General features: G+C 37.7%; 3 protein-coding genes across 8 annotated transcripts in view; all 3 read right to left on the bottom strand.

Annotated features, from left to right (window-relative positions):
* Positions 1 to 23874, bottom strand: part of LOC123353676 (homeobox protein Hox-B1-like) — a 134062-nt gene extending 110188 nt beyond the window's left edge. For 3 of the 5 annotated variants that reach the window (XR_006574556.1, XR_006574553.1, XR_006574554.1), the window contains exon 1: positions 23396 to 23874. The gene's annotated coding sequence lies outside the window, so the exon portion shown is untranslated. Of the gene's footprint in view, positions 1 to 2626; positions 2665 to 23395 lie in introns of those variants that run through there. The other 2 variants (XR_006574555.1, XR_006574552.1) reach the window with 2 other exon arrangements.
* On the bottom strand, positions 5301 to 8493 carry HOXC5 (homeobox C5). Its single transcript, XM_044995002.1, has 2 exons — positions 7366 to 8493; positions 5301 to 6706 (listed from the first exon to the last, which is right to left on the bottom strand). Exons 1-2 carry the CDS (start codon positions 7820 to 7822, stop codon positions 6492 to 6494), a joined length of 672 nt encoding a protein of 223 aa, XP_044850937.1. The 5' UTR covers positions 7823 to 8493; the 3' UTR covers positions 5301 to 6491.
* Positions 10463 to 14731, bottom strand: HOXC6 (homeobox C6). 2 transcript variants are annotated; one of them, XM_044994999.1, is made up of 2 exons: positions 12196 to 14731; positions 10463 to 11457 (listed from the first exon to the last, which is right to left on the bottom strand). In XM_044994999.1, exons 1-2 carry the CDS (start codon positions 12593 to 12595, stop codon positions 11117 to 11119), a joined length of 741 nt encoding a protein of 246 aa, XP_044850934.1. In that variant the 5' UTR covers positions 12596 to 14731; the 3' UTR covers positions 10463 to 11116. The 2 variants fall into 2 exon arrangements, with proteins under 2 accessions (XP_044850934.1, XP_044850935.1); XM_044995000.1 differs by having other exon boundaries at positions 10463 to 11433.
* Positions 23875 to 24176: the final 302 nt, after the last annotated feature.

Raw genomic sequence — 24176 nt, 5'->3', positions numbered from 1 at the left:
TATAGACAAACTTAAATACTCTACACCCAGGGGTCTTTGTTCAGGCAAAATTAGCATATACTTCAATGGGAACTTCCGCTCACTAAAGGACTACACTTTGGTTTATTTTAGCACACACCTGGCTCCATTCAAGTCAAAGGAATTTTTCTAGTGGGGTCAGGATTTCACCTATGCCTGTACAAAGAATAACCTATCTGAAGGCGGGTCTACAGCGTGTACAAATAGCCGGACGATGTCGAATTCTGCTCTGGCCACTGCACACTGCAAATCCGGAAAGATTCATCATTTACTCTGGTGTGAAGAGGGTACAGAATATGGCTCCATTGCGTTCAGTTAATTGAGAACCTTACTGAGGGACTCTGCAAGTGTTGCTGTTTATTGAAACGCGACATAAATAACTAGGTAACGAGTATTTAGGCCTGAATCTCCTGGAAGTCTGGTGGGATGTTGTCGCTGAGTTGTATGGGTGGGATCAGAGCCTGGATTTCAGGCCAAAGGCTTGGGAAGCATCTTATAAAGACCATAAGTAACACCAACAGCACCCACTTGAAGGCGTCTGGGCTATGTATACACAGGGGCCTATGGTCACAATTCTGCTTGCTTTCCTGTAAAGGGACAGAGGTTACAACCCTCCCAGGATACAGTGTCCTGATTTTCAAATCACTAATGACAATGAAGGCTGTTTGCGTGGAGGAACTCCTCATTTTCCCCAGGAACACCTTTTTCATGAAAGTTTGGAGGACAAAGACTCTAAAACTTACTGGAAATGATCCTCCTTTTCTCCCCAACTCCACAAAAACTCCACTGGTTTCCTTGCGAGGTGCAAAGAATGCAGAATTGGGCTCTTTGGGTCAGAGATCAGCTCCCAGGAAACTATTAAGAATAATGGGTTTTCCTCAGATTGTTCTTAAGTGTGTGTTTGTGAGTGTGATTCTCCATTGTTCTCAAAGGGATCTACCGGATGCTGAACATTTCTGAAAGTCCAGCTCCTACATTTAGGCATCTAAACGGGAGCTGAGCTCTTGGGATATCTGGCCCTATACTTTCACCTTGCACCGTCTCTGTTTTAAGCGCAACAAAACATTTTATATCTTCACACACACACACCCCCTTCCCCTTCACAGACAGATCCCCCCCACACACACACCCCTCCTTCCTTTTCCTTTGAACTAGAGAAATCCTCTTTTCACTTCGCTGTTTAACACGAGGGTCGTTTGATCGCGAGTTGGACGTCAATAAAACAAGGCGAGTAGCAGTTATTTCTGGGATTACACACTTCTCTTGACTCTTAGATCCAGAGAACTCAGTGCTAGGTAGCCAATTGTATGAACTGGGGGGGAAACGTGGTATGTAAACAAACCAAGACGCTCTCTGGAAGTACAGTTGAGACAACACAAGCAGTAACCGAGGCAGGGATTCTTACGTATTTACCAGTCACTGCTACATTTCCTGATTCTCCTCTCCCCCCCCCCACCCCGCCATTCACTGAATATGACATGTCTAACTTTGCATATAATATAGTCTTTGTGGTTAGATTTCAGATATGAGGCTTGGCCCTACATTCCCAACACTACCATTGCCTAGGTGTGTTGCAAACAATATTGAAGGCAAACCACCCAAACACCAATCTATTTCTCTACACTCAAACAGATGTTTGGACTCTGGCCTGCCCCATTTCGAGACTGCATTGCTGGAGTTTGAAACCTATCCATTGGAGGTATATCGTTACATTAACCGAAGGACACACGAGGAATAAGAGCAACATCTCCTGGTTGGGGGGGGGGGGAATACAAAAAGAGAGAAACAGGGATTGCATTAATGGCACCTTGTGTAATCTGATCATATCATTCTTCTTCTGAAGAAGAAAAAATGCCACGTCTCTATAGCCTTAGTCCTTATCTGCGACAGGGAGTTTACAAATTCTTCGGCCTAGGTCCAATCCCTGCATAGCTCTGAGTTCATGCCTTCCTCTACACACCTGCCAACAGCATCAAAGGAGTACAGAAGTCAGACTTCCAGATCTCTTTCCAGCTCAACCTCCCCCAACAGCAATGCGCATGCACTTCACCACCCAGTAACATTTTTTTTTTAAAAAGCAAACTCTATACTGTGTTCCTTTAAAAAAAAAAGATTTAAAAACAACAACAACAACAACAACTCAAACAGGAGCCGAAACTATCTGATCAGAGTTTTAAAACCAAAGGGAGGAGGAGAATCAAAACCCCCAATCCTCCACCTTTCGCTTTCTTCAAGTATTTTATTGTCTACAACTAGAGTGGGGTAGGACAGGGGTGGGGGGAGAAATGTCTCTGCTTAACCAGTAATATATGGAGCTTTCTGGCCTTATCTAATTTCCACAAGCCCTGGGGAAAGACGGGGGATGTCTGATATTCCTTCTAGATAAGGTTCCTCACTGCTGCTCGCCTTATACGCCTTCTATATTACTTTAAAACGACATACACACTAGTTTGTCATATAGTAAAAGAAGCAAAGCCCTCCCCCCTCACAGTATCTACAGAATTCCATGCCCATCAGAGTTTAACGCTCTATTTTAATAAGACTCACTGAGTGCAATGGATTTTTTTCCCCCAGAAAGCGAGAGAGAAGGGGGGAAGAATTAACTTACTGAGATCGCTTGGGATCCATTTGGTAAGATGTACCTTCACTAACAGCAGTCTGAGACGCCGTAATCCACACTAAATGCCTTGTCCCACTGTCCCAGCATTAAACAGCTCTAGCAGCTGCGATGGTGGACAGTTAAGATTATATATGATGTAAATATATTGTGGGTTTGTCAGCTCCCCCAAACCATAAAACTTAGTTTAATGACATCACGTGTTCTCTGAGAGCCATTCAGGGCTTTTGCTTAGGGCCATCCACATAAATAACCTTCAAAAGTTTTAAACTACTAAATTCACATAGAAGCCATGAGTATTTCTGCTAATGTTCTCATGTTCTCAGTTAAACTAAAAGCCCTTTGCTCAATAATAATGACGATGTTAATAGTAATAATAATGCAAGATTTTTTTTTTAAATGGAACTTTGGTCTGTGGGGGTTTTTTTGAGGCCATTTTAAGTTCACACTGGGTTGACACGGATGACAGGGGAAAGGTAAGTCATTTTTTATTTCCTTCTTGGTTTTACAGCGATCTTTGGGAAAGGATTGAGAGGCAGACAGGAAAAACAAAACCTCTCAAGAAAGCAGCAAAAACAACAATCAAAAATGAATCAGTCCTGGAACATGACTCTTTAAAGAAAAAAAGGGGTTGAAATAAATTCATGCCCCCTCCCCCCGGAAAGTCAGGATTAACCTAATTAATCATAAATAACTACACTGCTGCTTCGCACTATGGCAATGAAAAAGTTTGGAGTTGTATGTGTTGGGTTTTAAAAAGAAGCAACTACAACAAAACAGAACCAGCAAAACCCACTCCTCCCTTAGATATAGCAAAAATGGATCTGATTTTGTTAACCCTTAACTGTCAAGTCTAACTGTTTCTTGACAGTTTACCGCTCAAGGAGGAAGGGGAAATGTTGTTGACGATTTAACAAATACAGTGTTTAAGAGAAAGGAGAATAAGACTAGATACAGAACTACTTAGTGAACAGCCACCAGTATACGCCAAATGATTTTCTGTGCTTGAGCAATTTCTCAATAGATTTACACAGCATGGGTAGAAAATAAAAACCTAAAAGGAATAGTTAAAAGACCCTATTATTCTATTTGTAATTACCCAAGGCCCACATAGTCAGAGGGCCAGAGCGTTAAGCAAAAACTGGTTCAGGCAGAATGAAATTTACAAACCTAGTTTTGATTTGCTTAGCAGTATTTCACTGTAATGAACGGGGAAATGACAGTTCTTCCAGAAAAATAAAAGGAATTTTCAATGGACTGTTAAATGACAGTAAAAATTAAATGTCACAACCTTTCTGAAAGCATTGTTTGATATTTGTAACTTGCCTAATAATTAATAAATAAATAAAAACTACAGGAAGAGGTACTGTCCTAACTCCATGTTTAATAAGAACGCCATATAGACACTCCACATTCGAGCACGCTCTACTAATTGTACCTTTAAAGACTTCCAGGCTGCCACTAAAATAAACTTTTGTTTCCAGGTTCAGGAAATTGTTCCATTGTTTGAAATGTGTAAAGGAAATGCTATAAAGTTTTATGGAGCTATTGGCTTCTTCAAGCATTTGTTTCTACTGTAAATAGCTCTCAAGACACATCAAGGATGACCTTAGTAGTGTGTGTTGTCTATACGTATAGTGTGTGTGTATACACAGTAATAGACAAATATATGTTTGTATACACACACTAATATATATATATACACATACACACATAATTGTATATATGCATGTGTTTGTATATGTGTGTATATATATATCTGTCTGTCTGTATGCATGTGTGTGTGCATAGATAGATAGATAGATAGATAGATAGATAGATAGATAGATAAAACAAACGTCAAGCATACTAAATTAGGCCAATCACGTTAAACAATAATAATTATAATAATAATAATAATCGGGGTTGGAAAACAGTAGTTCTAAATACATGTTTTAAAGTATCGAGTTTTTCTGTATAAGTTGTTAATTACCAAAGAAAATGTCATGTTGTGCTCAGATCTTGTGGCATCCTAAAGACAAAGTAACTTTCACAAAGAGCAGGTTAAAAATAAAAAGTCTACCCTAAACTTCCACTTTAAACCTTGCGGGTGAAATCCTGGCCCCACTGAAATCAATGGCAATTTTGCCATTGGTTTTCAGTGGAGCCAGAATTTCACCCTGAACCTCTATTCGAATATGGGCCTCATTCTGCTCCCACTTCAGTCAATGGTAGTTTTACCATTGATTTCAATGGGAATAGGATAGGGCCTATAGCCACTAAAAGGTACGGTACATACATATCACTGTACAGACCCCAACTCATGCAACACACCCATTTAAACCAATGAGAGTTGTGCCTGAGTGTTCTTAAGTTGCTTCCCAATCTCTTGAAAGAGTGTTTCGAGGTATAAACTGGGCTGTTTTGGGAAGGGTATTTTCTCTGAACTATACGTTTGGGGGAGTCTTTGAAAACTAGATTCCTGGCAGAAGAGGCTATCTGTCAGTTGGGGGAAATGAATATAGACTCCAAAAGGAGTTCATTTGGTTTAGACGAAGAAGCCAAAGCTGCCATATTATTTGTATGTTGGAAGTAACAGCAGTGCTGCACTTTGTTCAGAGCTGGTTCTGTCTAGCACTCTACAATCAGAAGACCCCCTTCACTGAAAAGCACACATAACTCAAAGCTTCTTTGGGTCGAGGTACATAAGTGTATAGTAAGGAAATGGACCCCTCATTCTGCCCCTGTTATCTCCAGAGAGATTTTTAAGCAAACTAGAAGCCGGATTGAAAACAGCTCTAAGAAGGAAAATCAGCACAAAGGGGTTAACTCAGCTGGCACGCCAAAGTTTTGTATTATTTAGTGTTTATTTAATATGACAAAATATAAGTTCCATGGTCTTTCACATATGAAACTGCAACCAATAAATATACGGAGTACATTATTGAAAACAAGTATTAAAATGGACTACATTTAAACAAAGATGTACAAATTTTTGCTTTTTATATATTTTTAGCATTTAGCAAATCTACATTAATTACGCAACAAATAAATACACAATAATATTAGGTCCAGATAATTCATTTCCCCCACATGCTTTACTCTTCTGCACAGATATTTCGGATGATTGCTCAGGCCGATTATTTCATAGTCCATTCCTTTCTTTTCATATGCAAATAATAAAAAATAATGAATTCTAAGTCCGAACAAAACAAACCAACAAACACAAACAACTCGTCTCAGAGTTTTTGCCATGTTTGAGGACAAGTGCATCTAGGAAATAAGCTGTGGATATATCCAATCCACATACAAGGTAAACATTTCTCTTTTAGACTTCCGAAAGTAAAACTGGAGATGTCAGGTCTTTTACGTAGAACTCCAGGACACAGAGGTTAATTTACATACAGTAAAATATATCAGCATTTTCCCTTCTCCTATTAAGGTTAAGCAGACAGTTCAGGAAGATTCTGTGACTTTAGACAACTTACTTTGCGTTTCTTTCTCCCTTAGGCAGCTTATTATTGTTGTTGTGGCTATTATTATCATAGCATTGATAAAATATAACCCATTAGTTCTGCGGATTATTTTTGAGCAATGTTATTACTAAAGACCCTCCCGCCCCCCAGAACGTACAGGTTAGAACATTGAGTAACAATCTAAAGAGCTATACACTAAATTCTGCATGAAGCGAAGAGCAGGTTTTTGCATACTAATAAGATAACTCCTTTGTCTGATAGATTTGTGAGGGTATGTAACACAGTCCATTCAGCAATACGACCCCCTCCCCACCCTAAAAAGAAAAGTTTTCTGAAGGTAGATTACAACAAAACTCGTGTAAATATTTGCTGACTCTCTCTTTAGAGAGTCATCCTGCTCCTTAGAGAGAATCTTTGCTTTTCAATTTGGAATCTTTCTTCCACTTCATTCTCCGGTTCTGAAACCAGATTTTGATTTGCCTTTCGTTTAAGCACAGGTTGTTGGCAATTTCAATGCGCCTCCGGCGTGTGAGGTATCTGTTGAAATGAAATTCTTTTTCTAGTTCCAGAGTTTGGTAGCGAGTATAGCTAGTTCTGGAACGTTTGCCATCTGTTTCTGGAAAATAAAAGACACCACATGAAAAGCCAAAACAATTATGTTTCAAAAATAAATAATAACACAACAGAATATAAATAAGTCCCCTTGGCTATGCCCAGGACAATTGTATCTGCCTAGGACATCAAGGTTTGGCCAGGGTCACCATGTAGCTTCTCTTGTTATAAACACCTTCAGATTAAAGTTTGTTTGGGTTTTCTTTAAAGATCAAACGTATGCAGACTGCCCAGAAGAGAACCTGTTCCCTGTTAAACATTAAGAAAGTGTGCAAAAGAGGGGAATATATTTTCATGGGCTGGATTTCTCTCCTGGAGAGGGTGGAAGGAGAAAAACCAAGTCTATATAGACGGGATGACTTTTTAATGTGTTTTTTTTATTTAATATTTTTAAAGAGAAGCCTAAAAGAACGTGTGTATTTTTAAAACCCCCTCCAAAAAATTGGAATATTGCCTTTTATACACGTTTTGTTTCTATGATCCAATTATGCTGTCATAAATTTGGGCGTATATAGCCTCTAAGCCTTTTAGTGGACAGTTTTACGAGCAATTGATGCCTTAGTCGTAAAATTTACGACCTTAGGTTTTTTTTATTATTTGCCCCGTATGGCCTATAAAACCAAGGCAAATCCTGTGAAACAAAATCAAGAAGTGAAAGTTTACCATGGCTCATGTGTAGTTTGGTCATCCACGGATATATTTGTGGTGGTTGCTGCTGCTGCAGTTGTTGCGTTCCTTGTTGTGTAGTTTGCACCGGCTCCGCTTTGATCTCGCCAGTGCTCTTAGATCTGTCCTCCAACGCCGTGTTACCAGCCTTCTGACTGTAAATTCCTGGGTTTAGAGGAGTCTGGTCGTCTCTGGCTAGAGAGTGCCCTGAAGAACCCATGACTGTACAGGAAGGTCGGTCGGGGTTAATTCTAGGGCTTGAAGACATGTCCAAACCGTTCAGAGAGTTGGAAGAACCAGAGGATGGGAATGTGATGCTTAGATCCAGCCCACTGTAGCAATACCTGGATGACTGAACCTCAGACACAGATCCATAATTCCCATAACTTTGCATGGTATAGGCAGGAGCATTTTGACTTTGCTTATAGAACGAATTGGCTACGTAAGAACTCATGTCGGATTTTTTGCACCCTTTTGATTAGGCTTGATTTGTGGCCCTTTGAAGTTCAGGGGGTTTTTTGTTCTCTAAAGTGCAGAATTTATAGGTGGAGATTCTTCTTTCTTTATTCTATGTGCGCTGCCCAAATATGGCATGTTTAAATAGAATCACGTGACTGTGTTGGCCAGTCATAAATTTGGCTTGATGACCCCAGGAGGTTATTGATGGAAGCCTGTGAAACGTATCTGATATGTTGGCAAAGCAAACCAAAGGCCCCAAGTAAAAACCAAGACAACGAGACTATAGCGTCACCTGGTGCTAGGCTTGTGGTACAACGCTTCATAAAATACGGCTTCCAATGCCCCCTCGGTGTATACATTGGGCTTGGGTGTAGGGTGGCCAACATATAAAAGTATTTTGCCTTTTAAGAAATGGAGGATTTGGCTAATTATATGTTGACAGAGATTCAGAAGCGGACATGGACATATTTTCTTGCCTTTGTGTGGGATAATGCCAGTGGTGCGAAATATCTTTAGATACATGCCAGAATATGTTCTCTCTTTATTTTCTTTGTGCGCACATATTATGTGGCTATAATAGCAACGTATGGTTTATATGCACTTTTAGAGAAACACACGCATATAGCTGTGTTTGGGTGGGAAGGGGGTTCATATGTGTGTGTATGCACATCTGTATTGTTATAGATATGTTTGTGTATTTACTGTAGACCGAAACGCTTTAGGATTTCTAATTCACAAAACGCGTTAGTGTGAACTGTTAGTCGCTATATTTTATTTTGTTAGAATAATATATCAGTTCGTGCATACATATATACACACGCATATATATTATATAATATATGTAATGTACTGTGTTATATATATATATATTACACACAATACATTACATATATAATATATACTGTATACATATATTGTATATATTGCATATATGTATACATTGTACATATGAATGCACATATGATTTATCATCTAAATCTCCTGTAATATGCAGCTATACACAGCAGATGTGAATATATATATTCACATCTGCTATGTATAGCTGCATATTATATATACATACATCATATATATATATACTCACTCTAGCTCTGTTGTATCTCTGTGTGCGTTGTTATGTGTTAATATCAGTGTATGTGTTCAGTGCCAGTGAATCCCATAAAGTTACCTCCCCATAAATATTTCATGGCTTAGGTGAATGAAATAAACACGTACAATGCCTTATCTTCGGTATATGTGAAAAAGAAAGCTCTTAAGTATTAAGCATGGGCTGTTTCTGTCATGTATCTACAGTAATGACAGAAAGTTTACAATTTCTATTACCTTTACCACTGCAGTTTACTGCTTGAAGAAGTAGGGAGACCTGTGCTTGATGCTTACTGAAAATCAAATCTCCTTTCAAGGGTATTTAGTTAAATGATTGCATTAAAATATGATTCCTTTTGCTAGACTGCCTTAAGACTAGGATACTTGCGTGTTGTAATATACACACAATGACAACCATTAAAATCTATTTCAAGGTTTGTTGCTTTAAATGTTATGACAGTTCATATATATACACTTCTAATTTTTCTATTAAAATGCAGACCAGGGAAACAACAGTTTGTTTCATTTTTTTTAACCTTCCTGTTTTCTTGACTGTGTAGCAAGACTATTGTTTGGTAAATGCATATTTTGCTCTCCTTTCTTATGCCGTTTTAAGTAACGTATACAAGCGGAGGTGGAAAATAAGCAAATCATGGGATTATAAAACGTCCCTGATCTTTTGATTTCAACCGAATTCGACCGAATCTTGGTTGTTTAAGACAAACTCTAAGAGTATGGTGGGGCTTCCAGGAAAGATATGCCCCTAACGTACCACCATATGTGTTAGATACAGAATGTTCGTACCACTGGTAAATGCCTTTGTACTGAGTATACGACAGAGGATATAAAATATAAGTTGTGGTCAAGCCTTCGAAACGTATTATATAAGTCTGCAATACACCGTAGTGTAATACTAGCATTGTTTATTTCATAGTATGATATTGTCAATTACCCTCTACTGAGTGCCAGCTTTTCTATAAAAATGGTTTAAGTAAGTCTGGGAAGGTGTGTGATTGCTTAAAGGTGGGGGTTCATCAGCAATTTCAAATGCATGTGTTTGTTTATTTATTGAATAGAAACAACAAACATTCTGTGACCAGTGACTTGCCTGATGAGGATTGCAATAAAAATACTATTTGAACTTTGGAAATCCATTTTTTTAAATCAGGAAGCGAGAGGTATGGCACAGATTTGTGATGCCCAATCCAGTAACAAGACTAAATAAAGGAGACAAAACAAAATGTAGACTTCCCCTTTTGGAATACTTTTGAATGAGAGAAGTATGGAGGAGGGAGGGGTGTGTGTTTGTGTGTGAGTGTGTGTGTGTGTGTGTGTGTGTGTGTGTGTGTGTGTGTGTGTGCAAGGATAAAGGAATTTGATTGTTAGGAAAAACACACAGAAAATAAGTGAACTTTCTAACAGGCTGTTATCAACATCAGGGATTCCAATTCAATCTCAGAGGCCAGTCTGTAAACTTTAAAAATAATATTCAGTTTTATTAAATACTCAACAATAGTCCTCTGGACATGATCTTTATACATGAGAGGGTGTAACACAAGATATTTTTTTCTACTGCTATAGACCTCCATTCACTTTATACTGTTGAACATTACAGTGCTAAACATAAATATAAATACAGATACCACAAATACAGCTAAAAATATTCACACATAAACTGTCACAGTTTGCAATGATGAGCCCAGGTATTGTTTAAATACAATTAGGTTACTCTTGAAAATGCTATATTTACGTGGAAAGAGATTTCAGGGGATTATTTTCAACATGGTGGGAAACTCGTTTTCTGGATGATGATAATAATAATAAAACAACTGCATAGAGTCCATCTTACAAGGATCATCCCAACACAACTAGGCAACACTACAGGGTGTTCTGCCTCCTGCAAGCCAGTTTCTTTTTAGGAAGAAAACTGTGTTCAAAGTTAGATAAATAGGCAAGATGGGGGCTGAGTGAGGGTTTATAGTCAAAACCTAAAAGGGATAGTGGAGCAAGTTATGAACTGAATATTGGGGAGTGGGGGGTGAGTGTGTGTGGGGGGGGAGTCTGTCTTTCATGTCCACGTTTGGCTCTTAATTTTTTTTAATGTAGCCAAACATATAACTTGTGCCAGTGATAAATATAGCGTGTATGTGGAGAGGGGTGAGGGTGGGGAGTGGGGGGGCATGAGGGGCTGAGCCGTCAATTTTCACTCCTTTTGCTTTTCCTCCTCTGTCTCTTCTCGCTTCTCTTCCTTTGCACCCAAGCTATCTGCAGCTGCCCCAGCGCCTGCGCCGCCTCCCCCAGACAGAGTGGAACTCAAGTTACTTTCTTTTTTCCATTTCATCCTCCTGTTCTGGAACCAGATTTTGATCTGACGCTCCGTTAGGCAAAGTGCATTGGCGATCTCAATCCTCCTCCGCCTTGTCAAGTAGCGATTGAAGTGGAATTCCTTTTCCAGTTCCAGGGTCTGGTAGCGGGAATAGATCTGGCGACCCCTTCTACGATCCGCTCCATAGCCGACTCCTAGGGATTCAGAAACAAAGCAAACTAAAACTAATTAGTGATACATATATACCTTAGTGGAGATATATCTATTTTGATCACTGCAATCACAAAATCGATTCCCCTTCAACCCCCTCCATCCTACATCCCTATTGTCAACCCCCCCCCTTCCCCAGTTCTTAGCTCCTGTTTACCCAGATTCAAGTTATCACACTCAGCCCCTGCAGCACAAATGGTTTCTAATCTAGGCATGCTACTCCTTGCAAAGCTTTGGAGAGTCTTGCTTTAATTATTTCGCCCCAAAAACTAAAGAGAGAGAGACAGAGAGGGAGACAAGAAAACTAGGTGTTGCCTTAATTACTAGAAATAGACACTTCCTCTTTTGTGTTAGCAACACAAATTTCATAAATTCCCATGGAGAAATCTGTCACAGGGAGGGATCCTTTTTACATATCCCCCCCGTCCCAATAAACAATGTACTTACTCACCTATCATTAAAACTTATCTTACCCAAGTAATATTTTGTACTTAACTCAAAAGCAGAGCTCACTGCACTTTATTATAGATATTTTACATTCTCGAAGTCTTTTAATTAGAAAGAGCATAACAAGCCATATTTGCTTGCAACAACTTAACAAATAAAAGGCCTGTAGCGGCAACTGTGAAGGAGCTATATTATTGTTTTTATGGGGCCATAAAAGTAGCTGAGGCTGTTCTGCTAGGGAGATGGTCGTAAAGATGGTTCAGTTTATTTAATTTATATCTCTAAGCTGTAAAACTTACCACTGTGGGAGTTCATGCGCTGCATCCATGGATATATTTGAATGCTAGTTTTTTGTTCTTGCGAAGTGTTCCTGTTTTGGTCACTGGTAAAATCCTGTGCAATTGAAGTCTGTGTATTGTGTCCCATAGAATTTTGCCTGCAGCTAGAAAGCATGTCTTTTTCTTGGTAAAAAGCATTAGATCCATAGTCATATGGTCCTCGGCTGGAACTAAACACAACATTATCTTGCGGTGAATAAAAAGGAGAAGAGTAAATCCGGTTTTGAGCAACGGCTGCTCCATAGGTAGAAAAATGCCTGACGGGGTCATAAGCCGTTGAATTGAGAGCTACATTGGGTAGCACATCTTGGCCACTGGTTAGATGGCAAGATAACGATGGGTTTGTAAAATAGGAATTCATATCTTCCTCTATACCTGGGTGTATGATTTCTTTAATATTTATTTCTGTCTCCAGTTTGTAGTCTGAACTAGATTGTTATAGGGAAGGCTCTACTCCAGGACAGACAAAATGACAAAGTCAGCTGACCTGATTTGAGCCAATAGGAAGCTAGATGTCAAGAAAGGGAAAAATTGCTTTTGCTTGTGTTGATTCCCCAGTTGAAACTAAGTCTGCATTGAAAGTAAGTCTTGAAAATTCTAAATATGAGATGGCTTAGAAGAAGGAGAGAAAATATTAAGTGCATGGGGGGAGATTTCGAAGGGGGGTACTCCTAGGGAAAAAACACATCTGAATTAAATTTGAAATTTCATAACCAAATCTAACTTTCTCTCGCTCGCTCCCTTTTATTTTTTTTTTGTTAACACTGAGCTTTAGAAGCAGAGAATTTTTTATGGTTTCCTGATATCTGATAACAAAATAGCCCAGAATTCAAAGTAATACATCTCAAGTGCCCACAGACTATTAATTCATAAATTATCCATCTTTCTTCGTTTTCTCATGGAGCGTTGGTCAATATTATGGAATCAAGTGGTTGTGTTCTTTATGAGAAAATATCACATAAAGGGAGCAAAAAGAAAAAAAAAACATGGCGACTGCTCAACAGATAATGTGGCTTTTAGAGCATTCCTGAACTATGGATTTGGAAGGAAGTTGCAGTAAAAAAGACAACATTCCGAATTCACGTTAGTCTGGAAGTTAGATGTTCTCTTTTAGTGCAGTTTGACAGTCCTGTCCTGAATATTTCCCTTGCAATTTTCAATGGTTGGTACTGTTAGAATATATTTACATTTTCAACAGGAACCACAACAAAACTCACACTTTTCCTATTTGCAATTTAAGTACATTTTGAGGTATTGGTTGAGGACAGCACCTCGTGTTTACGTTTACAGAAATTTATGGTTTCGGATATTTACAACAGATTTAGGAAACTTCCTTTGCAAATATTTAGTTAGATTAAAAAGGATTATATTATCTCTTCTCTTGGTGAATTGCACCTAGGACTAATTGAAATGAAGGCAGCTAATCTAATTTTAATTTCAATCCAGTCCCATAAATTGCTCCTTAAATATAAAACATACCTGCTGATCTGTAAATATTGCAAGGTATATTCATCATTCTCGTGGCTGGCTATTTAAAAATTCAATTATGCCAGGAAACCCTTGGCCTTTTTCTTCACGTACACATTTTATTTTAAATTTAGGATTTGTGTAGAGTGGTCTGGTGAGATGCAGGCTCAAAGTTGCAGGGTAAAAATTCGAACATCTGAAGGTGTTTTCTTGCTATTACTCAATATACTTAATCCCTTTTTAGCGATGTCTCCCCTAAAATATTTTAGTTGACAAGGAAGAGGGGGAAAGCTATATTCCCCCCCTAGCTATAACAGGAACCCGGATGCCAAAGGATTTTATTATCTTTTTCCTCTGTGTAACAAAGCAAAGTAATCAATGGTGGGCAATAAAGCCATAAACGAGACTACAACTGGAAAAAAAAAAAGCTCGTGTATTCATCTTCTATAACATTACGGCTTCCCTTGAGTGTCACTAGGAAAATAAAATAAAGTTTCTAACCAAAAAAGAAAATAGCTGGAAGTACACACCAGGTTGTTTAGCACATGTGCCTTGTTGCTGACCATAGTTGGGCTTCCACTCTACAGTGCTTAACTTGTGACCAGCCTAGTACAGATATACGAATTATGCCCAATGTGAAGATTTACTGGTATTTTCCAAAAAAAACCCCGAAGTTTAGGTTGGTTTCTTGTCTCCCCTTCTCCAGCCATTATACGTGGGGATTTATGGAAACAAAACAAAACGGAACAAAAAAGCTACATATGCTATCCCCCTGGCGTTGACACATTGCACACCCAGCCACATACACATGCAGATGCATGTGTCTGCAGAAACATATATGTTAGACAGATTATAACTGTGAATAGAGGTATGTATGTATATGTCCTGTAGGAACAATCTCCTTTGAAACCATGGTTACTTTGGAAACCAACGATTGCATTTGCTTCCAGATATGAAACTGGAGCAATGTGCAATAAACTGAATGAATGCATGCATGCATGAATGGAGATCTTTTGCCTCCTCTTGATATGTTGCCTTACCTTATGTATTACTTATGGTCCAAAGGTACTTGGAGTGTAAATTGAAAGTAGCAGGAATCCTTGGAAGATATACAGATATGATCCTATAGGGGTGTGATTCATGTGGCTTCTTTCACCTAAAAAGATGCATGTATAATAAGAGCAGTCTTGTTAAAGTTTTGGGGGAAAGTCTTGGCTTGGAGGGATTAATTTTTGTATAGGTGCTCCGGGGCTCTTGTACTAAAGACCTGTGTGATAACCGTGCGACTAGGAGTGGAGAAAGTTAAGTGCTTTATTACTTCTCTACACAGAGGGCAATGCTTAAAAGTCTGGTCGATTTATAGTGAACAGTAAACAGCTGCCGTAAAGAAACTTAAAATAGAATGCTCTCCCTCCTGAAAATCAGATTTCTTGGGAGGAAAAACTCCTGCAAATGTAAACGAGGCATCATTAGATTACGTTCTACTGATTGCACTCCTCTGTCTAGCATTTTGAATGCCCTAGATTTGTATTCAATTTATATTTTAACCAGTATTGGGATTTCTCGAAAGTATTTCATCAAGGTATGTCACTAGCAAAAGGTATTTATTATTTTCTCCCATGAAAACATGTACAGGGAAATATCTAGGGCTATTTCTGGTTAAATTGGTCTGCAAACAATTATGTAAACTCATCAGCAGAAGCAAGAACAGATGTTTTATTAAAACTGCTACACAGCAGTGGAAATATGCGCAAGTCCTCGAGTAGTTCTTTAATAGCAGTTGCTCTTTGTTCCCAGAAAATAAAAAGCCCACAGAAATCTGAAATAACATCCACTTCTCATAAACCATATCTCCCCCCACGCACACACACACACATTTACCCCCTCCCCCTCTGATGTTTACAGGGGGAAAAAGAAAAAATATGTATCGGGAGATTTTTTTTTCTCTCTCCCAGCTATAATTAGCGAATTGATGAACTGATTTAGAAAAAGGCTTCAAAAATGCAATCCCAACACATGTGTTTCCTATCCCCACTAATTACTGAAAGGAAACAAACCCAGATCGTCCCGTGTCCCCCCCCACCCAACACCCTATAGCCTTAATAAAATGCTACTGTCCGGTTCCTATTCTGCCTAGATCCTGAATGCAAATTCAGACGTCTGTTTGTTTGTTTTAAGAGGAAATGAGTTTGTTGTTTGGTACAGTCCGAATGACCAGTTGAGGCTGATAATACAATTGTAGTCAAAAGCAATCACACTCTGTTAGCCAGTGCCTTGCCTGGATGTAGAAATGTGCTTATTCATAAACACAGGTTGTGTCTGGGTGCTTTTAACATGCACCAAAAGTTAACATGGGTCAGAAGGGTTTACTGGATGTGCCTGTGCAGTATGAATATACTTTTTAGCATTCTGTACGTGGGAGTAGAGAGAAATTTTTTATATTTTCAACACACATATTAGAATCCCACGTGTGTGTGTGTGTGTGTGTGTGTGAGAGAGAGAGAGAGCACAAAGAGTTTATATTTTGAATATATATTAATTATATATGTGTATATGTGTATGTATATGCATTATATATACTATATATACATTATATAAAACGAATGTTTAGAGTCAAACTGGAAATTCTTTCTACATATACACACCTATATATACATGTAGAATATGAATGTATCAGTACGCATATATACACACTTACACATATATAATATAAACTATATAAAGAGAGTGGTGGTGTGTATTTATATCTGAGCTGAATATTTTAGTAGTTGGGAGATGTAAACACGTGATGTCATTAAATATCTTCCCGATTTTAGCTGATCTCACCTCATATATGTTATCTCGGGCTTTTTTTAACTTGGCATGTATTGCGCACGTGAGTTCTTGCCTTCTAATTATTTTTTTATCCCTTTTTTTATAGCACGAGCTTTCCTAGTCAAATATTGCTTTTATTGCAAATAGCTCTTATAAAAAAGAAATACAAAAGAAAATCTGTTTGAGGATTACTTGGCACATGTGCGCCATGGGCCACTATTTCCCAACATGAAATGTTTTGCATTGTTTTGAGTCGCTTCTTTCCTTAGTTATATTGCAGTAATTAAACCCTAGGACGAAGAGTCTGGTAGCTTCTGATTAAAATAGAAGAGGAAATCTATCCTTCTACTGCATACTTTCTATTCAGCGCTTGATGGACTGTTTAAACTTTATTTCAATGTCGCAGACAGATAGTTTTGAAAGAGGTAGGCTATTTGGCAGGTTTATTTGCCACTTCAAGGCATCTTCTTGACAAAGACCCACAGAGCAATAATTAGCCATAATAGAGCTCTCTCTTTTTTCATTTTCACCTCTTTCCTAGAAGACTTTATATTATATTATTATTATTATTATTATTATTATTATTATTATTACATAAACCCAATTTCTTCAGCCCTGTATGCAAGTGTGTCTAATATCTCTAAAGACAGGTTATAAAGACTATATTTACCACAAAGTGCATTCCAAGTTTGGTATAATTAGAAGGAAGACTCATTGCTATGCACCAGCCATTTTATTAATTTTGTTGCGTGGCTGATGGAAATAAGTTTAAATGTATTGTTATTTTGAAAGAAAGAAAGAAAGAAATCCTGCCTGACGCCTCATCCTCACCACACACAAAAAGTTTCATGTGCAAAATTTAACCTTTAGTTCCAAAACTCAAAAATAATAGTTCTAAGGTAATGTGGGAGCACAGTTTTCTCAAGTTTACAACCGCCATTCTGTAATCACTGCACGCATTTCCAGAAAAAAAGAAGACAGAATTCTGGAAACTGTCAAAACACATATCTCATAAACAGGAAACTGGGAGATGGCGGGGGTGAGGTGGTGGGGGGGGGGCGGGGAGAGAGAGAAGATAAATTAATCTATTTCACTATTTAATTTATTCCTTTTTTCTACCAAGGTCTGAAGTTCTTTCTAACATTGTTAAGCGTTTGTTTATATTCATTTGAATTCATATTGCAACTGAAATAGATGGTTATTATGCCTGAACTACTACTTCTAATATGTGGATTTATGTATTTTTTTTCCTTACCAGATTTATTGAGGTCCCGCACCCCAACAAAAGAAACCAGAATCGAAACCTCTCCGCAGAAATGGAACTTCTCTTTGTCTTAAATTGCCAAGTAACAATGTTGCTGCTAAAGTTAGCTTCAGCACCTTCACATGCTATGTAATGATGAGTAATGCATGGATATAATCCAATTTTCAATGTAATATTACGTCCAATGTTTGCTAATTAAATGCACTTATGAATAAACATTCTCAGTGCTGGGGAAACCCCAACGTGTTGATAAATGTAAAATAATTGAGTGTTACATTATGTAATTGCAAAAAAAAATCCCTTATAATCTCCTTTACAAAAGTACGGACAATTGTTTCATATTCCATTTGATCCAGGCAAATGTATTTCTCAGCCACTATTTAGTTTGACGAATGAGTGCATCAGACTGCATCGCATGTATGTCATGCCTTACATGTTAAAGCCAGGTACCACTGCAAACTCCTAACACCCCTGTGCATTTAGAAAACTATTGTTTAGCTTGGTTATTCTGTCTGGTTGAGTGAAAATATCCCCTACTATCATGTTTTGGTGGGCTTCTTTCTTTCTTTCTTTCTTTCTTTCCATTTAAGATAGCTGCATTTATGACGTCACTGAGTTGACGGGGGCAATGGTTACTAGCTAAAATTATTAAGAATATCTAGATCTATAGATAGATATAGATACACAACTATCTATTGTTAAATAGAAATTAAAAATAAAAGGAATACAATTTTACTGCGTTCTGGAAGGATAACTCAACAATGAAAAATTGTTGTCATTAACTATAGGCAGCTTTGTATTTTATTGTTCGCAGATTCTAAAGCAGAAATTTAATCTGAGATCGCAAGTAAAAAATAATAATTCAGGAAACAATATTAGTTGCCTTAATGATGCTTTTTCAGAGGCGATCACTTAGGCAGAATTAAACTATATATTTGGAGACAACCTCTACGCACTTTGTTGAATTTATACATTTACATTGTCTTTAATCGAGCTACAATTTAATATTCCAGGATTTGCTTAAATACACTCATATTTTCAAGAGGGGAAATATCGTTCCCAAGTTGACATGCCTTATCTATTTTTATGAGTTCACGTACATTGGAATGATTTAAAACACGGTAACACGGAACGAAAGGGGCTTTAAAAAGAAAGAAAAAAGAAAACTTCTAGTGAATGGGTATAAAGTGCAACGGAGGAATTTCAAATAGGTTTTAGAAGCCAAACTTTTTGAAGTACTGTTCAGCCTGGTACGTTAATAGGGGGCCGTTTATGGACATTCCAAGGGAGGTGGGGAGAGAAGACATTGCTGGCTCTTTTAAGGTACTAAAACTTCCTTGCAAATCCGGCCTTTATTGTAGTCCAGCATTTTGCAAGTAGTCAAGTAAGGGTATTTTGCCCACTCCTCCCCACCTCACCCCACCTCCCCACCCCCACAAAAAGGCACCAAATTGCAAAATTGCTCGTTTGCAAGTTTCTGTCACTTGGTGGCAGTATACAAAACAAGTAAACAAAACGTGCAGATATTTAAACACTCGCTCAGAATGAAAGGAGGAAAGAAATTCTCTACCTGTGGAAACAATAGCAATTGTACAACACAGATCTAGGAAACGCATATTATTTCAACGCTAGAAATATACAGTGGGTTTGGGTTGGTTTTTGCCCCTTGGAAATCAACCTTCTTAAATCTGACCAAACCGAATCAGATTCTTAGTTATACTTTTCCAGAAAGGTGTGTCCACATGCGACAGACAAAAACAAAACCAGAAACTGGAAACACTGTATGTAATCTCAGATTCATATGACTTTAAACATCCCTTTACCTTTCTCTTAGAGTTTATTGCTTGTCAGCTATTTTCTTCCGGGTTCTATTGATAACTGAATACGCACTGAGATGTCTAAAGATCTTTCTCGGGTTGTACATAAACTGTGACAAAGATATTTATCATATATCTTGCAATCATATTAGCTTTCATCTATTGATCTACATTTCTATCTAGACACGTATTGGCGCTATTGTATTTTATTAACTGTAAACTGGACACATCATCTACAGAGATACATTGTTTAGCATCACTTTGTTTCCCAAAGCTCGGAACTGTTTAAATGTAGGAAGGCCTTCTGTGATCAAACCTTAAATTCATAGGATTAAAGTGAAATCTGCAAGAGATTCTATTCTATTCTTTTTTTTTTTTTTAAGTAGAGCTAGTAACAAGAGATCTAACTTTCTTCCGATAAGACCAGGAATTCCTTGATACTCCGGTATTAGGCATTTTAATATATATATTACATTATATATATATAATTTTTCTCTAATTATTTTATCTCACAACATTCACTAAAGCTTTACTTTTGTCTGCTGCAAAGAGCTCTTAAATGACTAGCCTCAAGTATTTCTTTCTCAAAAGCATTTGCTGGACAGAATTTCGAACATAAATATAGTGAAAAATAACATTTATTCCTGTAGTAATGACCGAGATACAAACCCCATTGAAAATAGAAGTTAACATTACCGCAGGTAGGATTTACACTGAACACAAATGTTAATTTATAATATATTTCTATATCACATACTGTTTCTGGATAACGTGTGGGCTACATTGATTCGTCGTACATTGACTTCCTCCAATTGCTACCATTTTCAAAAGTTTGTAAATTGTTTTACAAGTATTACTATACTTGTATGTTTATAATGTTATAATAAAAACGTATTTTTAGCATTGTAGCGTTGCATAACAATACACACAAACACATACACACCCATTTAGCATAATCTTTATATGTAGCTCATAATCTTGTCTTTATATATATTTACCATTATATAAAATAAAATATATAAAAATAAGACTTATCATAATCTTATCCTTAGGTAAAATTATGATAAAATATACACACATATAGTTAAGAATGTGACGTCTTTCTATTAAAATATAAATTATGTTGTCCCAAATATTCGTATTAATTATAGCACCTAAATGCTCATATTTGATATATTTATAATATAATAAAATATGAACATTTACCGCAACATAATTTACATTTCAATAATGTGGTAGAATCCTGCACTTTTATACAAGCTCTAGCTGTAGAAAAGCTGTTATTTTTCTGCAAGTATATGTCAATAACACGTGGTGATTTTATTATAATCCCTCCTGTGTAGTGATGCTATAGATAAAAGAAGCAATTTATTTCCTCTGTTTTAGTCTGTAAAACTCAGAGAATATAAATCATTACATTATTCCTCCTATACGTACTAAAATGTTTCTCAGCATTGCTAGTATATGAACGATGACAATCCGTCAGCCTAAGTAGAAAATCAATACATCAAAAATTGTTTTGTATACCCAATTCCAGGAGAGCTGACAGTGGTTATTGTAAACAGTAAATGCAACTATTGCAATAATATATCGAAGGAAAGGGAACAGATTTTTGGTCCCATTAACCACAACTCAAGAGAAGAATGCAGATGTATTTAGACTGTAACCCCTAAAAGATACTATTTCTGTAATGAGCTGGTTCCAATAAACAGTCATTGTTTGCTCAGAAAATGTCTTTATGACTATACGGATTGCAGTCAAGGGCTGACAGAACGTGTTTTCAGTGAACAAACCGAAGACAAAATTGTATCTCTTACTTTTAAAATAATCTTAATTCAGTATAATCTAATTGATTCCTCATTTTAAAAAATGCCTCCGAAACGTATGCGGCAGAAATTGTCTCTGTGAAACATGTATTTTTTTTTAAATACCTCTTTGCACTTACCCAAAAGCGAAAGTATTTTGGTGGCGGGAGTGGTGGTGTTTAAACAGACCAAAAGAAGAAGATAATTTTCAGAATAAAATGCAGGCATAGATAGATGGATTTTAGAAGGACAGTAGGATATAAACATGTTATATTTTTTTAAATTTTGCAATGTATATCACACATAGAAACATAGAAATAAAATTAAGAATCATCCCCTGGTAACTTCCAAAATACTTATCACGTTAGATAATAAACCCCTACGCAGTCTCCTGAAAGACTGAAATACAGAAGAGGCTATTTATTTATTTATTTATTTATTTATCTAAGGGCAGAAAATGCTAAATACTTCACTAGTGGCACGTTTTACGAATCGATCGAATCAACTTCAACGCAGAGTCCTTTCTAGATGCCTTTTCCCACATATTGTATTAATATGGGGAAGGGGGACAGTAGTAATTTATAACGAGACAGGAAGCAAGAATTGTCTTTGTCACCCCTCCCCCATCCCACCCTTAGTCACAACAATGTCTGGCTTATCTTTTACTTCATGTTGTTATTTAGGTACATTGTTTTGTACTGTAACTTTTACCAACAGGAATTTCTACTACAAATCTAGAGATGCTTTTTTTTCATGAGGGGCTGTCATGTCAGGAAAGAAAGGAGATATATACTTTCGAGGAAATTAAGCTAATACATTACATACATTCTTAAATTAAACCAATACCCATCACATATATTGTTCTCTCTGGAACGAGTGAACAAATGAAGAGAGAGAGAGAGACAGAAGGAGAAAGAGGGGGGGGAAGTGTAGGGAAAGAGATTGTAATTTAAATTACATATGTTGTATCTGAACAAAAAAATATTTCGAGAAATTAGAAGGCAGGAGAGAAATTGAAGACAGCATAAAATGTAAAGATCAGCATCATTTTAAACAAAGTTGTAATAATAACAATATGACAACATAAAAACCAATATGAAAATATCCCAGAAGAAAGTTATTACTCTACAGAAACAGAGGGTGGAATAAAATATTTGACATGGTTCCTTCTGGGACGAGAGAATACAATGTAATCACCGTAATCATATGTTTAAAGACTATTTAGACCAGAAGGCGGAGTTTGTGAATAAAGGGCGATCTCGAAATTTAAAAAGTTCTTAAAAAATAAAAGCTCTGAGGGGGGAAGGCGGCATCTCCCCCTCCATTTCAATCATTTGTTGAAACCCGTGGGGGCTGGGCGAGCCAGTCCGTGTCTGATGCACACAAATAGAAGCAAACCCATAATTGCTCATTAAAAATGGCACTAAAAAGCCTGCTTCGGCGCTTCCTGGATGCGGCTGGCTGCCTACACTGCGCATGTGCGCTAGATAGTCAATGATTGCCTCTTATTAAAAGTTCGGGACTGGGATTATTTTTTATTTCCATGGAAAATGTCGCTTCCGGGTTCTCTGTTCTCTTCCCACCCCCCCACCGCCCCCAGGTTCCAACCGAGCCCTTTCGGCTCCTTTAGTTTAACCAGTAGATCAGATGCTTTTCTTAGGCCTTTCAGTACGTCTCTCCCCCCCCCCCCACCCCTTCCCCACCACAGCACCACCCCTGTTAACACTGCCCCATTGTAAATGGAAAGGCAGACTGCAGCACGCATCTCTGTCTGTCTCCAGCAAACCAGCTCCCCACCGATGTGACATCACCACCCGTAAACCCTTTTTTTCCCCACCGAATTAACTACATTTCTGCCGATCCTGACCATATTCTATCATATCCAAGCTACACCCCTCGCCTACCCCTCGCTCGCAAAACGATGCATCATTATCTTTAACACCCATTGCTATGGATCATTAGTTACACATTTTAGCCAATAAGGGAACACTTACCAATGTTGCCTGTCTCCCCCTCTCCCACTCTTTCTCTCTCTCTCTCTCTCTCTTTCTCTCTCTCTCTCTTTCTGTTCCACTGACGCTGCAGCTCAGCTCCACAGAAAGATTTAAAAAAAAAAAAGATGGAAAACAAAAGCAAAATAATTCTTCTCTGGTTGGACAGGGGGTGGGGGGAAGCTTAGGAAGGCATCTATTTTTTTCTCTTAAAAAAAAAAGGTATTTACAACTCCTTGTGCCCCTCATCATTGCATCCTCCAAAGGCAATGTATTGCGTTTTGCCCCTAGGGGTGGAGAACAGGAGGCGGCAACAAGACGCAGCAGTAAACTCATTATTCCCAAAATGCCCAAAGCAACCACCAATTCCAACCCCAAGGAGGGGGAAAAAAATCTAGATTTTTTTTCAAAAAATAATAATAATGCTAATAATTAGGTGGGGGAAAAATACCATCCTATCCCTGGCACTGCTTGGACTGTTAAAGGGAGGACTACTGTGAAAGAGTCATAAGAGAAACCACAATAAAAAGTTCACGTTCATGGATGGAGTCCACATGACTTCCTGTGGCCAATCCAACTTGTGATTCAGTCGTAAACTTTTATTGCTTAGCTGTAAATTTTCTGCAAACAACCAGGAATGCGTTGCATTTTTGTGACGAGTGCAAATGCTCTCGTCTGTCGCCATGTTTATACAATTATTTTTTTTTAATATTAGTAATTTTTTCTTCTCTCTTCACCCCTCCTCCGAATTAAAGCAAGCAAATTAATACTGAGTATATATAAA

This window comes from Mauremys mutica, chromosome 20, assembly GCF_020497125.1.
Source record: "Mauremys mutica isolate MM-2020 ecotype Southern chromosome 20, ASM2049712v1, whole genome shotgun sequence".
Lineage (NCBI taxonomy): Eukaryota > Metazoa > Chordata > Testudines > Geoemydidae > Mauremys > Mauremys mutica.
This window is presented reverse-complemented; position numbering and strand designations above follow the sequence as displayed.